The 14,913-nt window shown below is 37.1% G+C and overlaps 3 protein-coding genes across 7 annotated transcripts; 2 read left to right on the forward strand and 1 right to left on the reverse strand.

Moving 5' to 3' along the window:
* Positions 1-14: 14 nt before the first annotated feature.
* apol1 (apolipoprotein L, 1) lies at positions 15-5,071 on the reverse strand. Of its 5 annotated transcripts, none has more exons than XM_084118705.1 (12): positions 4,995-5,071; positions 4,837-4,912; positions 4,195-4,399; positions 3,921-3,995; positions 3,673-3,738; positions 2,715-2,789; positions 2,517-2,573; positions 2,353-2,421; positions 1,813-1,890; positions 1,690-1,729; positions 1,449-1,500; positions 15-1,360 (listed from the first exon to the last, which is right to left on the reverse strand). In XM_084118705.1, the coding sequence occupies exons 3-12, from the start codon at positions 4,249-4,251 to the stop codon at positions 526-528; spliced, it is 1,404 nt and encodes a 467-aa protein (XP_083974831.1). In that variant the 5' UTR covers positions 4,252-4,399; positions 4,837-4,912; positions 4,995-5,071; the 3' UTR covers positions 15-525. The 5 variants fall into 5 exon arrangements, with proteins under 5 accessions (XP_083974831.1, XP_083974833.1, XP_083974830.1 ...); XM_084118707.1 differs by having other exon boundaries at positions 4,195-4,243; positions 4,995-5,048; XM_084118704.1 differs by lacking the exon at positions 4,995-5,071 and having other exon boundaries at positions 4,837-4,992.
* A 1,204-nt stretch (positions 5,072-6,275) lies between these two features.
* On the forward strand, positions 6,276-9,641 carry LOC311086604 (cerebellin-2-like). Its single transcript, XM_084119569.1, has 3 exons — positions 6,276-6,484; positions 8,222-8,359; positions 8,460-9,641. Exons 1-3 carry the CDS (start codon positions 6,325-6,327, stop codon positions 8,741-8,743), a joined length of 582 nt encoding a protein of 193 aa, XP_083975695.1. The 5' UTR covers positions 6,276-6,324; the 3' UTR covers positions 8,744-9,641.
* On the forward strand, positions 9,543-14,314 carry cbln10 (cerebellin 10). Its single transcript, XM_084119568.1, has 5 exons — positions 9,543-10,397; positions 11,557-12,940; positions 13,204-13,287; positions 13,580-13,699; positions 13,782-14,314. Exons 2-5 carry the CDS (start codon positions 12,772-12,774, stop codon positions 14,063-14,065), a joined length of 657 nt encoding a protein of 218 aa, XP_083975694.1. The 5' UTR covers positions 9,543-10,397; positions 11,557-12,771; the 3' UTR covers positions 14,066-14,314.
* Positions 14,315-14,913: the final 599 nt, after the last annotated feature.

Consider the following 14,913-nt stretch of genomic DNA (forward strand, 5'->3'; position numbering starts at 1 on the left):
AAACACACCAAAAATTCATTGGTTTCTTCAGACCAGGTTTATTATAACAAATTTAAACTTTTTTTGTTATATGAAGGTCACATTAAAATTTCAATACAAAAGGAAATGTTACAATATTTATTGTGTGAAAATTCATTATATGAATTTTAAGACACATGGTTATCATAAGGCTGTGACAGACAGATTAGATAGATAGATAGATAGATAGATAGATAGATAGATAGATAGATAGATAGACAGACAAACTGACTGATAGATAGATGACAAATATACAAGCAGATAAATGTTATAAATAATGAAATAATATGTTTTTTATCAGGAGAAAATATTTACATGAACGTGTTCAGGACCATATAAGTTCATATTCTTTTAGACTTATAAAAGCATAAATTATAGCAGTGTATATAAAAACAAGTTAAGATGCCAAATTTTCTTTGCTGTCTAATAAGGAAAGCCAGTGTAGTTACATAACTATATAATTTGTAAACATCTAGTGTGAAGGTATTATTAAACCCAGAGGAGTGTTTATAAAAGTTTGTCTTCTTTCAGAGTGGTGGTCAACTGCAACTCATTTCGGATGCTGTTAAGTTCCACCAAGCCCTCCTGTAGCTGGTCTGCCACCTCTCTGATTTTCGCAGCAAATTCTGACTTTGCACCATTTTTAAGCTCATGAGAGTCTTTGGCCACAAAGTAGATGTCCATACCGACAAAAAGCCCAGTCAAAACCCCTGTGGTTATACTAGCAATCTGCACAGCACGGGCTGCAGTGGTTCCCGCTACATTGGCTATCTGCATCACACGCATAATCTCATTGGCGTTAGTTAGAATAGCTTTGCCCGCCATGGCACCATCCTCATAGATATTTTCGAAACAAGGGAAGTCTCGATTATAGGCATGCTTCTTCATCTTATTCAGGTTGAACTTGCGTAGGTTTGTAATGCCTTGCTTGATGAACTTCATGCTTTTGTTAAGGTCTGCCATCTTCGCCTGGTAGTCTTCCACAATGCGCTCCACCTTCTTGCGATCCATTGAGTTGTTGACGGTACTGGTTATCCCAGCGGACGCAGAGGTAAGCCCGCCTGCCATGGCAACACCCAGGCCAACCGCAGTGACAATCAGAGAGGTTCCCATGGTGAAAGGTGCCAAGATGAGGCCGGTTATGGTAGCAACACCTCCCACAGCGCTGGTGGAGCCACCGGTGATCTGGGCGATTTTAGTCTTCTTGTTGAATCTGTCCAGGCCATCGGCAATGGCATGCAGGTCAATCACATGCTGCCATAGTCCTTCTGCTCTCTCTGAGAAAAGTTTATTAAACACGCGAATGCCTTTTTGCACCTTCTCAGCAGTTACAGCAAAAGCCCTGAGAAAAAGGCCAATGGTCAGTCAATTTATCTTATATCTTATATATTTCCACGTCACACACACACACATAATGAATTGGGACTTACTTGGTTTCCTCTTTCTCTGTCATGTTGTCACTTTTGGGCATGTCCTCCCATTCTGAATTGGAAAAAACAAAATGGGAGGACAATAGCTATGAATATCAAGTCACGATTAGAATGGGCCATCTGTTCAAATGTGGTTACGTTAGTGTTAGTTTGTCTAAACTAAGAAGTTAAATGATGGGAGGTAGGGGATTATTTCTGAAAGTGGACAAACAGTCACGCCAACATGATGGGAAAAACTCACGTTCCACAGTGTTCCACCAATCCATAAGGCCATCAAGATCCTGTGATAGATACATTTATGATAACTAAAAAATGGGTGTATTTTAGAAAACAAAGTCAAGGATCTATATTTAATGAACCAAACCTCCTCATCCTCTTTCTCATTTTCACTTAAACGGAACTCATCTAGCCATTCCATGAGGGACTTCTTGTGTCCTTTAGTCTGATTAAAAAAAAACAGAAACTAATGTCAGGTTATTCTGCAAGCAGAGATTGGACAATAATGTGTAAAAAAGACCTTGATGGGAAAATTCCAATGCAGAAACACACAGAAATTGCAGAAGTTGCGAGGCAAATAGGAAGGTAGTTTGCTCATGTGATTTTGTTTTTGTCACAGGTTGCAAAAAAAGCACTATTTCTTGTGGCTGGTGCAATAAAACATAGGGAAACAAAGATAAATTTTCCCTCCTAAAATAATAGTAATTGAGATCAGTTTTTTAAAATCAAAATACAAAACTAATTTATTGTCACCTGACCTGTAGCATTAAACAGTTTATGAAGGTGGGGGTTTTATATTTAGGATACCACAACAGTCTCTCAGTTCTCATTCTTTGCCTGGTTGTGTCTTGTTTTCAGTGTCACAAGTTTTATTTTGATTAAAAGAACTGCTAGGACATTTCAGCACCTCTGCAAGATCACTCCCACTGCCACCGCCTCCATTTTGGTTTCCACTCTTTTTCTGCGTTGTTTTGTTCTGTAATAACAGCACATGATTTCACTGAATAACAACTGTGAGCATGTAAAAACGTAAGAAGGAAAAATAGGAAGGAAAGGAAAGGAAAAATATACCTTTGGTACAACCTGGGGCATAAATGGATTTTTGGGTTTCTTCTTTTGTCCTTTTTGCTGTGAAAATGTCATATGATATAAAGCTGTTCAACTGGGATTCCATAATTGAAATTTCAGATCACCTGTTTTGGTTCTCTGGAAAAATGCACTGCTAAGGGCATCAGTATTCACTTAAAATGATAAGATGGGTGGAATTACTTTTGTATTTTCCTCTTCTCCAGGTGTCTCAGCCACTGTGTCAGGAATCTTTTCCAGGACCTCATTGCTATCGCGCTGCAATAATGAGTAGAATGCATATAATCCTATTCCTATGATTCAGATATGATTTTAAAAGTGTGTTTTTTAAAATGTGTTTGACATATAATCTGTGTTGAAGAAAAAAGAAAAAGAGAACACAGAACCTAAATTATGAGAAAATATTAAATTATAAACTAAAAGAAGTGACATTGCTAAAACGTTTGGTAACCTGTCATGGTTGCCAGTCAAAATAGCACCAATAACTGCATTCATGCTTTAGACAAGTGTTTAAATGATAGCCTCACCACTTGCTTTGTTATTGAGTTACATAATTCAACCTGTCTAGATGATCTTGCACAATAATTTGAGCCATATTTCACCTAGCATTCTGATATGCAAGTAGGTGCTTGTCTTTTATGTTTAGTTATAGCGATTTAGGCTGGGCCAATAAAAAACGAAAAGTATTGCTGAAAAAGCCCAAAGGCATGTTCAGATAGCAGCTTCCATACCAATTTGGACTTGCACAAGATACCTAGATGAACAGAAGCAACTTAACTAGTCTGTTTCAAAATGTTTTCAATAAAGCTTATAGTTTAGGGGTGATGTTTATGCTGTGTGTGTGTATACATTTACATACATATGAGACATATACATATATATGCCTATTTTAATATTCAAACAATACAGGAATATCACCAGAATGACACCTTGAAAAAAATCATAATAATAATATATTTTTATTATATTATAACTTAATATAATAATACTATACTATTTTTAACAATAAAATATTATAAAACAATAATACAATTCAAATAAAATAAATAAAATGTACCATCACATTTTGGTAGTCAAAGCAACAGCACTTAACCGTTCCTCATTATTATAAACCAGTACAGAGATGAAAATGCATATTTACCTTCTTAAGGGCTGATTGGCTCTCAACATCAACCAGCTCCTCTGCATCTAAACCAGAACCCATATCCTGGTATAAAAGAGAAAAGTGCATCATTGACAATAATTTGATGAAAATGCCCTTGTCTTTTTAGATTCAATGATTAAAGGCAGTCCTGATCCCATCCAATTATGTGTGTACTAAATCTGAGCTGTAATTTAGCTTGCAAATAATTATCAAAACTGGGTTACATCTTTAAAAAGTATGCCCACCTGCATGGATATTGACTGTTTAACGTCAGGTTTATCAGTGGGCTCCAAGAACTGTTGTGTTTTTTCCATGCCCTGCTGGGGAAGCAGATGCCTTCCTATTACAACATGTTTTATCACCTATCAGAACTAGTGACATTACAAAAAAGATAGCCTAAAGTCTGTGAAACAGTTAGTAAGGTTTAAGTTACAATACATGGAACATAGAATACATAGAAAGGTGAAAGAACGTGAAAGTGAGTGAAATGTAGGAGTATCAAGGCAGACAAGGACTTACTTCAGCAGTGGAGGGCTCGCCACAGTTGTCATCGATTTTAAAAAGTTCTCTGTCCATTATAAGAATGTCCCAATGGAGGACCAAAAAACAGATAAAAGGACTGAGAGTCAGAAGAGTAAAAATAGGACTATTTAACACTCATGATGTTGCGGTCAGACCAAACATCATCACATGCTGAAGGTTCACTTTGAATAGGGAGGTCATCCTGAGACAGAGAAAGAAAGGCGTTTTTGTTGAAAAATGACCTTCATTAATCAACACTGAATGCTAAGGCAAAGCAGACCCCAGATCAGCAACATCTAGGCTAAAAATACCAAGGTAAAACATAAAGATTGAAGATAAATAGAGGGATGACAGCTGAGTACAAGAGCATTTTAGAAACTAAATCAAATTTTAGAAATTAAATTAACGGTTATTCTCGTAGCCTCGGGCAAGTCAACAATGCATTCCACAGACTGAGTGAAGTCAAATCACGGGATTTATAACAAATAAACGCACCCATGCCTCTCTCGGTCGTTTCCTGAACATGGCAGTGCTTTTCCAACATACATATGAAAGTTTGTACAGTTGTTTTACAAATAAACACTGCAACAACAACAAAAAAGTCGTTAAAGTTGGAGCAACAAGACGTGCTCAACTTACCGCACATGCGTAAACCGCACACTTCCCTGAGGAAAAAATACTGAGTTTCGTGAAGAAAAATAAATCGGTGATCTATCTATGAAATGAAAGACAACTGTGTAAGCCACCTTAAATTGTTTCCATGTTATTTTCTTTTGACGTGCAGTGGTTTGCCTTACAGTGTGAAGTTGTCAACTCCGCCCTTTCAGCTGTGTTTGTTGCCTCCGTTTTGTAAATCCATGGACGGCAGTCAGGTGGTGCTATTCAGCAGGGCGGGGGGCTGGGGGCCCCTGTGCTTGAGGTAATGTTTGGGCCCTATAGCCTACCTACAAATTACCTCAACAAGAACATCATTATGGAGTAGCACAAAATACACAAAAATTAAAATATGCTTGATGTTCATATAACAATTAATATGCAACATGACTAGCATATTCAAAGTTTAGATGTAATATCAAATAGTCGCTATATAATACATTAAAATACAGGATGTGCTCTCTCTCAGTTGAGAGAAGATCAAAACCCTGAAATAACACTGAGCAATAAAGCCAGAGTTAGTAGGCTATTATAGAAATGTATAAATTAATGTAATAAATTAAATCTGAATAAAATACACTTTATGGCTACAACAGTCAAGTGAAATCACTATCAACAGAATCCATAGATGGATTTTGCAAAGATTATATTAAGAGATTAATGTTTTAAATAGGCTATAATTTTTTTTGTAGAAATATTAAATTACTGGAAAAATGAAATAGGCTAAAAATTACTATGAAAGTAGGCCTACACCCGCCAGTAGCTAGGTGGTGGCAAATTATTGAGTTGAATCCTTAAAGCAACAGATTTGTTTAAAATGATTAGTCATTTAACTCATCAACAACTGTATTTAGGCCTATAGCCTGCTTGAATCATTTACTCATCTGAGGAACAAAACACTGTGATGCTCGGAGACGCAGCGGTTCTGCTGCCTCCACCACCGTAGGGCCGAACGTTACGGTTCCAGTTGTATTTCCACTTGAGCTTGCGGCTGTGGCTATTTGAGTGGCGTAAACACAAATTAATAATAAAATTAAAAGAAATATCTGATCATCCTCTGACAGGCTTCCTCCACTGTTGGTCACTGCTAAGTCTGCTGCTGGTTAGAGTGGTGGATTTTTTTTAACTCTTTTGTCAATGGAACCTACCACTGGACATTGTCTTAGAACATTATAAACATGAGACATCAATTCACGAAACACCAAAAAGTCAACATAATATAAAAACTATAGTTTTAAGTTGTCATATGTATATATTTTTTAAATTGCCACTTTGTATTGATTTGGGAAAATATAATCCAGCATTATCACAGTATTTTGTCAGCTGTCACCCTGTAAATTCCATGACAATTATTGCTTCAAAATGTAGTTTTTGCAGTCCAAAGTCTGTTTAAACAGTTACGCAAGTTGTGGTCTTTAAGAGAATGTTATTCAGTTGATACATCACTTGGTCTAACAGACAGAACAATAAATAATGTTGATTTTTATAACAGTTTTAATGGTCAATGTGTGGGCTATACCAGCAGATGATTTATTTTCACCAAACATAAACATCCTTGAAGAACTGGAAAAGATGGGAGCAAGGATGAAATATATGGAGAAGGAAATGGAGCGACTAAGAACAGAAAACACAGGTAATAGCCTATATGACATGAATGAAGGTAGGCTACTATACTGTAAAATGTTATTATTATTATTATTTAAGAAACTGACTGACTGACCACACTGCAGTTTGTTTCTTTGAGCATAAAGCTTAAATGGATAGTTTACCCAAAAATGAAAATGCTGTCATCATTTACTCACCCTCAAGTTGTTCCAAACCTGTATAAATTTCTTCGTGGAACAGCTGTGTCGTCATCAAGTCAAGTCACATTTATTTATATAGCACTTTTTACAATACAGATAGAAGAAAATAGCGTCACAGTCCAGCTTAAGTAAGTTAAGTGATGTTTAATTTTTGTTGTATTAAAAGTTAAAAGTTATTAATTTGGTTCAATTATATATAGGCTAAAGCCGCTCATGTCATCGTCCAGCTCAGTTCAGTTCTCATAATGGTGTAGGCTACATGCAGGCGGATCAATATTATTGTTGAATATTAAATTACATGTTCAATATAATGTCCCCAACTAAGCAAGCCAAAAGCCAATGGCAAAAAAGGTGAAAAAAGGTGAAAAAGGCGATAGGTTAGTGCCAAGGAACCAAAACTCCATCAGGTGGCAGAATGGAGAAGAAAACCTTGGGAGAACGAGAACCCAGGCTCAGTCAGGGGGGCAGTTCTCCTCTGGCCAACGAACAAACAGTGTATGATTATGATTCAGGCAGCATTACAGGTCAGAAGTCAGATTGGAATAATCAGAATAGGCCTATTAGATTTGTGCAGCCGCTGTGGAGAAGCTGTGCTGTCGGAGTCAGCCGTCTGCTCTCGAATCGCTCCCGCGGTAGGCTACTTTGATGCCATGTTACAGTGGTGTGGCGTCGGCGGCGCTGTCACAAGTCGGACACAGATCGGAGCGTCATGAAGCAGTGTTTTGAAAGCAGCCATCACTATTCAAACCTCCTGGGAATCACCCGTTTTAAAAAATGTCGAATAGAGGGACAGAGTAATGAAACAAGAAACGATAGTTGTGTTTGACTTGTGGCGCTGTGCAGATCGATTAGTGTATGACATCAAAGCAATAAGAGAGCAGATGGCTCTGTATGCTTTCGAATTGCTCTTGCGGTATTTTTATGTCATCCACCGATCGGTCTGCGCAGCGCCACTTCAAGTCAAACACACCTATTGGCTATTCGAAAATGGCGAGTATAGAGGAAATTGAAATGTAAAAGTGACGCGTAGATGGCATTTTTATTACTCAACAGGTGAGCAAGGTATTTTATTGAACAGATAAATTGCCATGTATCTTTCTAACAGAGTTCATTGTAAAGCATTATCTATTGTGAAAATTCATTTTTGTATAGTGCTATATTGTTGTAGGCTATAGTGCTGCGCTGGAATTTAGTTTCAAGGAAGTAACGTTACCGTGTATGTTAATGGGTATAACTACAGTAACGTTTTCAGCTAGTCATCTTGAGATCCTTTCTATCTAAACTGCATATATGCACCTATATATAGGTTATCTCTTAATAGTGAATGTTTTATGAGCAATAGGATAATATCTCTCTTTCTTTTTCTTTTTTTGTTATGAGAAAGAACCAGTAAAGCAGAGCCGAAGCACAACCAAAACAATGTTTTTCCGCAAAATGCATGCAATTTTGTTTTTTAACCATATTAAGTTCAACAAGAAATAGCACCACAAAGATTAAATGAAAAGATACTTAAGGGTTTTTCTTTTTGCTTGGTTGATCATTTTATTCTCATCCCTTTTTTGCAGAAAGGGTGAAAGTAGCCTTTTCAGCCTCACTGTCAGCTTCAACAGATGTCAAATATATTGGCCCTTATGCAGAAGCAACCAATCTTGTGTATGAAAATACATTTTCTAACATTGGAAATGCTTATGACATCAATACAGGTATCGTAACATCGCACAAAGAAATTCTTAACACAATGCTTTAACAATTTTATCATGTCATTTATTATTTAAGATCCCAAGTTTCTGCCATTATCAACAGGAATCTTCACTGCACCAGTAAAAGGAGTTTATTTCTTCAACTTTGTGGTCTTCAATCCTTATGCCATATCGACCGGTGTGAGACTGCTGAAGAACGGCAATTTTGTGGTTGCAGCGTCAGATAACCCTCCCGGGCAAGACACAGAGGACACTGCGTGCAACTCTGTCACTCTTCTGTTGGAACAAGGGGACCAGATACTTCTTCAGCTCTTACAGAACTGTCGTATCTACACAGATATGTGGAAACGAAACACCTTCAGTGGACACCTTCTTTTTACCATGTAAAGTTATTGCCCATGTAATTTAGCTCAAATGCAGTGTTTTATTTAGATACAAAAAATAAAGTAGAAAACCTCATTTTCTTGAAGCTGTCAACATGCACTTGGCAGGACAAAAATTGTCTTCAGACAAGTTTTAAAATAGCTTACAAAAATCCTTTAAATGTAGCACAATTTACACACTACTTTGATGTTGTTTGTTTGTTTATTATTCATTAATATTAAGTATAAATCACATTATTCATAGTAATCAAGGTATTAATCGGCTTCCAGAAATGAAATAGGGATTTGTTTTGTGTTTGAGAAAGGTCTTCAATGTGTTAAAACATATAGGGGTCATTGAAGCCAGTCGTTTAAGGGACCATTTCTTTGTTAAAGCCTTACTTTCCAGTTAGACTAAAGTGTATCTCTCCTTGAGAGAAATAACGCATTATCTTGATGTTTTGAGAATACTCTGAGCCTGGCCAAATCCAACCTTGGAAAATCTGTGTGTCAGTGTGTGTGTTAGTCTTCTTGGTTACAGGTTAAGGAACCACTGGCATTATTTGAGATTGACTAAGTTGTTGTTCTGGACAGGCTGGCGTCCAGTAACCCAAATCTGCGACCTGGAAGGTCACAACATGCGTCACTTCAGGGTCCGAGTGTCAGCTGCCTAATCGATGGAGATATGCTTCAGTCTATCTGTATATGTGTGGAAAGTTACTATGTTTATCTATTTCTTAGCCAATCAGAAACTGCAACCTGAAGCAAGGACGTAGCTTAGACCTTTGTGTAGGGTATAACTGCTGTGATCTTTGTAACTGTAAGCGAGGCGGCCTACAAACTCCTATGTGAGTCTTGAAGCTGACTTCTGCTGATGAAACTGCAAACTATCTTCAGTAAAACTTTTCTTCAATTTATTATAATTCTGACTCTGGGTCTTCTTTCAAACATCTGGTCCTTGGGTCCTAAACTGTTAGCCCCTAACAGTTATGGTGGAGGATGCGGGCAATTATTCTCGGTGACACCCCTGGCAAATCAGCAAACAAGGTAGAAAGATTTTATTATTTGGTTAGGGCTGTCTGAATGAAGAGATTGGGAAAGGAGAGCAGGAGAGCTTCACTCCGAAGAGGAGAGTGAGGATTAATTATACTAAAGTATAAGAAGTCGCTGATGTCGTCTTTAAAGCATAAGAAGGTATAAGAAGGAAGCAGACAGCGCTACACACAAGTAAGTGCTAAATAATTATGCTGAGAGTATAAGAAGTCGCTGATAGCGTCGTTACGATTAACGGCAGCAAAGAGCGCAAGCGAAGCCTGCTCTGTGGGGGCCCCACTGGGCATTGCACCACCCCAGCAGAGTACGTCCCTGGATTGTAGGTCCAGTGGCACCGCAAACCTGCTCCATCTCTTCCATCTCAGATAGGGGATCCCCGAATTTAGTGAATCAGACAGTTACGGATTAAGCTATTAGTTAGAAAAACAAAAATAGAATAGAAACAGGGTTGTTTGCCAGGGATGCATTAGGAACGATCCCGAGAGAAAAATAAAGAAGTTGTGACCCAAATTGGCATGGACCAGTATATGTAACTATGATTTTGGAGTATACTTTGCAGTTTCATCACACAGAAGCCAAGCTGTGTTGTTCAAAGATCGCCGCCTCCATTTCTGCAATAACTTCAGGTGAGTTTGAACCATGATTAAGATATGGCAGATTAAGATATGGCAGACAAATTAAGTAACTTGATCAGTAACCTGAACAGTCCTGAACCAAATAGTGAGACAGAAGAGAACAAACGCTGTAAGCAGCTGTGCTCTGAAGCTCTCACTTCAAAGAGTTTTGCAGAAATTAAGAAAATGTTTAGTCAGGGTTTTGATTACGATTGGCAAGATAAACAACAACTTGACTGGCTACAAACAAAGAAAGAAACTGAAAAATGTTAGCCTCGTATTGCTTACGATGATTAAAAGCAAGTAAATTAAATTATGGGTCGGGGATCATTTCCTTGGACAGGTGTGACTAAAGTTAAAGTTTACTGTAAATGGCGACTCAGAAGGTGAGAAAATGCGAAAGTGACAGAAATTTCTGGTGTTAATGTGGGTTTGAAAGTAGATCAGTGTTTAATATGACGATATTAAAGTTTTCATCTGAGAAAGAACAAGAGATAAAAACCAGGTCAAAAGATTGAAGTATTTGAGGATTGAGGGAATCCCTTTGAAGGAAAGATCTATAATAAAAAAATGTTATAAATGAATTGATAAATACAGGTTGATGTAAAATTAATGACTCCAAATGTGAGTTGCAAAAATATATAAAAGATTATGTTTATTTGAAAATGCATGTCATTTCTGGCAAAGATGTCTTAAGTTGGGCTGAATGCCTCAGGTTTTAGCTGACATTGAATGAGAGAGACTCTGTGTCATAAGTGATAATAAGCTATTTATAGTAAGGCACAGTGTTTCAGTTGAAAACCATGGACATGGAGATGTTAAAAGAAATCCTGCTACAGGCAGTTCAGATTTTATACATTTAGAGGGCAATTTGTAAATGTTTTAAAAGTAAAATTAATGACTTTAAAGAATAATAATACAGACCTTAAACGATAGAAGTGACGTTTTTGACTAGTTAGGACCAGTGACTTCTTTGTCTTAGTCTCCACCATAATACAGGGCTGATGGCTCCAGTTACAGATGTAGCAGTACACTGAATGGACAGTTGTGATAACTAAATTTACTGAGTATAATCTCAGCACTGAAATTTTGCTTATTTGGAGATGTTTAATGGATTTTAGTGATTAAATACTGCTGTCATTAACTTGTCTCCCTGTGTTAACACTATTAGGCAACCTGATGGCTCTGGTGACTCTTGAGTGCGCCTTCCCTAAGCTCCATCAAACCATCAAAGATTCTGTTATGGGGAAGAGCGGTTACCAGTGTGCACGAGGTGATTTCTCAACGACGGGCAAGATCCTCTTTGGCCAGACAGAGGTCAACCTAGGCAGGGGGTCACCGCCGCCAATGGGCATCTACCCTGGGAGGTGTTTTATGTGAGATGGGTATGAGAGTAGAGCAGATGACTGTGAGGCCAGCAGCATCATTATATCATTAATGGGGGATGAGCTGTGAGAAGTTACGGCAGTCTGACCCAGAAATGTGAGTTCCTCCATACCACTCACCAGAAACCGCATTCTTTGGATGGCTTGTTTTCCATTGTGACAAGTGTCTGCAACTATGCCAGGAGAAAAAAACCCTGATGGAGATTGTAGATAAAGAGCTAATGGGCTTTCAAGAACCAGCTGAGACCATGAGGTGATTGTCATTATTTGTTGTGGAGACAGTAACAAAACTTCTTAATTTATATCAGGATGATGTTGGTTGCCTCATGGGCAAGAAAAAAATGCATAGAAGTGTTGATTTTGAACTAATATGTCTATAACATAGTTTTAACTCCTGAAGGTCATTAGACATGGTGGTGGCTAAAGATGAAGACCGCTTTTGTAGATTCAAGAAAAATTCTGGAATTGAAGCTGTTTTATATTTATTGTATTTTATAGTTTTCACATGATTTTTTATTTTATTCATTGGTCTGTTAAATACACACAGCATTACTGTGCTATTACTGTATTATGTTTAATACAGTTTCTCTTCAGTTAAAAATGTAAATGTATACTGTCCACTCAAGTGGACATCTGAAAATCTAAAATATGTGTAAAATATATAACCAATGACTGTGGTTAGTATAATTCATGCATGAAAGGGTAAAACATGATCAAACAAAACAATGTGTGGTTACTTACCACCTTTACAAGTTTTTAAGTTGCCATTTTGTATTGATATGGGGAAATATAATCCAGCATTATCACAGTGTGTTTGTCACTCTGGAAATTCCATGGCATACACCAATTATTGCTTCACAATGCAGTCCAAAGTCCCTTGGTTAAACAATTACGCAAGTTGTGGTCTTTAAGAGGAGTGAATGTTAGAACAAGAAGAGTATCTCAGTTAAGAAGGAGTATCTCAGTTAGAACATCACTAGTAACAGACAGAACAATAAATCATGTTGATTTTTATAACCATTTTAATGCTTAATGTGTGGGCTATACCAGCAGATGATATATTTGTACCAAACATAAATATCCTTGAAGAACTGGGAAAGATGAAGATCATGGAAACAAGGTTAGAATCTATAGAGAAGGAAATGGAGCGACTAAGAACAGAAAACACAGGTAATGTGACACTGCTTACAAATGTGAAGAACATTGACAACTTTAATAAAATATTAAACTACTTTCCATCAAAAACCCTTCTAATTAAAAGGTAAATTAGGCGGGTTTATATAACTTATTAAACAAAATGAAGGTAATGGTTTCATCATTGACAAATCTCACATATTTAGGCTAAAAACAGCCTATCAAAAAGTTCAAGGCTTCAATTGATCAGAAATGTTCTAAATAAATTAATGTTTATTGATCAATGATTATTATTTTAGCTCAAGGTAAGGAACTGGACACATTGCGTGAAACAACAAATGACGTAAAGACCAAAATGGATGATTTAATAAAACAAAATGAAGGTAATATAACTATAAATTACAATTTTGTTTATTAAATATTTGACTCATAAATGTTTTAGCATTAGCAAATAATTGCAGGGCTGCTGAACTATAGCCAGAAAAATTCATATATTTAAATATTGAATACATTTATTTCTCAATGTTGAATTTTTGTGATATTGTAATCGTAAGGTAATGCAGTTTATAAAGAATCTCAGTTATATACTTTCTTTATCATAGGTAAACCTTAAAAATGAATGTAATTAAATCATTTTTTAATGATGCAACCTCATTTACATATTTTATGTCTTAGTTTCAAAAGTGGCTTTCTCAGTTTCTCTGTCGTCCTCTAATGGGCCGCACAGCAGTTTACACACCCTGATTTACAAACACATCTTCCTCAATACTGGAGATGCTTATGATGCAAATACAGGTACAGTAAATCACTTCATATACTGTAAATGTGATTTTTTTTCAAAATCCTGATTGATTTATGAAATATATGTCTGATACAGGAATCTTTACAGCACCCATGAAGGGAGTGTATGTATTCAGGCTTTTCTCTAAGGCCTATGGAAGTTCAGATAAAGCGGTTGTCGCAGGCTTGTTTAAGAACGGCCAGCATGAAATTTCTACTTATGCACGTCAAAACGATGGTTTCATCGGCTCTTCAAATGGAGTTTCTCTGCTGCTGGAAAAGGGGGATAAAATATATGTAAATCTCTATCCTGGATATTGGATTTTTGACAATGAACACCATCACAGCACCTTTAGTGGACATCTGCTTTCCCCCATGTGATCGGAACATACATAGAACATCTTTGGACATCAAGACTGTAATCATAAAAGATGTTCCATTCACATTATTTATTTCTGTCTGTAAGTCTAAGAGTGAATGAATTTCATAAAATTTTCAGTAAATTTGATACTAACTTGTACTTCAAATGTATCGGCGCCTATAAAGCAAGTATTGTTAAAAGGCCCCATTTGACTCACATGTGTGTCAATGTGTCAAATGTAATCCATAAAAGAATTTGATCAAAATAGTAAACTTTGAGTGTCATGTTATTTCATAATCTAATGCTCATTAACTGTTTTCTGGAGTCTTATATTCTTTCAAGTGAAGTGACGTGATGTGCAGGACAAGTAACCTATACTCAAAATTTCTCCTCTGCTTTTAACCCAGTGGTTCTCAAAGTGTGGGGCGCGCCCCACTGGTGGGGAATAGAGACGTGACAGATGGGGCAGGTGACATTTTCCTTTTTATGCCTTTATATCTTTATCCAGACATCCCAACTGTCCCGGAAGTTCCGGGAGTCTCCCACATATTGATAGCGGCTCCTTGAGGCCCGCAAATGAGATCCAGTCTCCCGGAATCGTGCACTAGAGAGTGACTGCGCGCGCATGTGTGTGTGTGTGTGTTTGTGTGACTATAAAGGCATATTAATATTAGCGGAACAAACTTTCGCGCCCATAGATATATAATATGTGTAGCTATATCTATGTTTCGCGCCGATGGGTAGCAGACTAGTGTTGTCACGGTTCATAGATCCAATGTCTCTCTCTAGTCTCGTGCTTTGTTGTTTACATGTGTGTGAGTGTGTGAGTGGGTGCGTCCGGATCGTTACAGTTGATCAGTATCCAGCT

Source organism: Abramis brama (assembly GCF_963993115.1).
Source record: "Abramis brama genome assembly, chromosome: 7".
Classification (NCBI taxonomy): domain Eukaryota; kingdom Metazoa; phylum Chordata; class Actinopteri; order Cypriniformes; family Leuciscidae; genus Abramis; species Abramis brama.

Bases quoted from the DNA above. Each gene is read 5' to 3' on its own strand.
- apol1 (XM_084118705.1), bottom strand. From the start codon at position 4,251: ATGGACAGAGAACTTTTTAAAATCGATGACAACTGTGGCGAGCCCTCC. The intron at 3,996-4,194 runs GTAAGTCCTTGT...CTGCTTCCCCAG, and splicing joins GCGAGCCCTCCACTGCTGAA to CAGGGCATGGAAAAAACACA. The intron at 2,422-2,516 runs GTATATTTTTCC...CTGTTATTACAG, and splicing joins TGCCCCAGGTTGTACCAAAG to AACAAAACAACGCAGAAAAA.
- LOC311086604 (XM_084119569.1), top strand. From the start codon at position 6,325: ATGTTGATTTTTATAACAGTTTTAATGGTCAATGTGTGGGCTATACCA. The intron at 6,485-8,221 runs GTAATAGCCTAT...CCTTTTTTGCAG, and splicing joins ACTAAGAACAGAAAACACAG to AAAGGGTGAAAGTAGCCTTT. The intron at 8,360-8,459 runs GTATCGTAACAT...CATTATCAACAG, and splicing joins TGCTTATGACATCAATACAG to GAATCTTCACTGCACCAGTA.
- cbln10 (XM_084119568.1), top strand. From the start codon at position 12,772: ATGTTGATTTTTATAACCATTTTAATGCTTAATGTGTGGGCTATACCA. The intron at 12,941-13,203 runs GTAATGTGACAC...TTATTATTTTAG, and splicing joins ACTAAGAACAGAAAACACAG to CTCAAGGTAAGGAACTGGAC. The intron at 13,288-13,579 runs GTAATATAACTA...TTTATGTCTTAG, and splicing joins TTTAATAAAACAAAATGAAG to TTTCAAAAGTGGCTTTCTCA.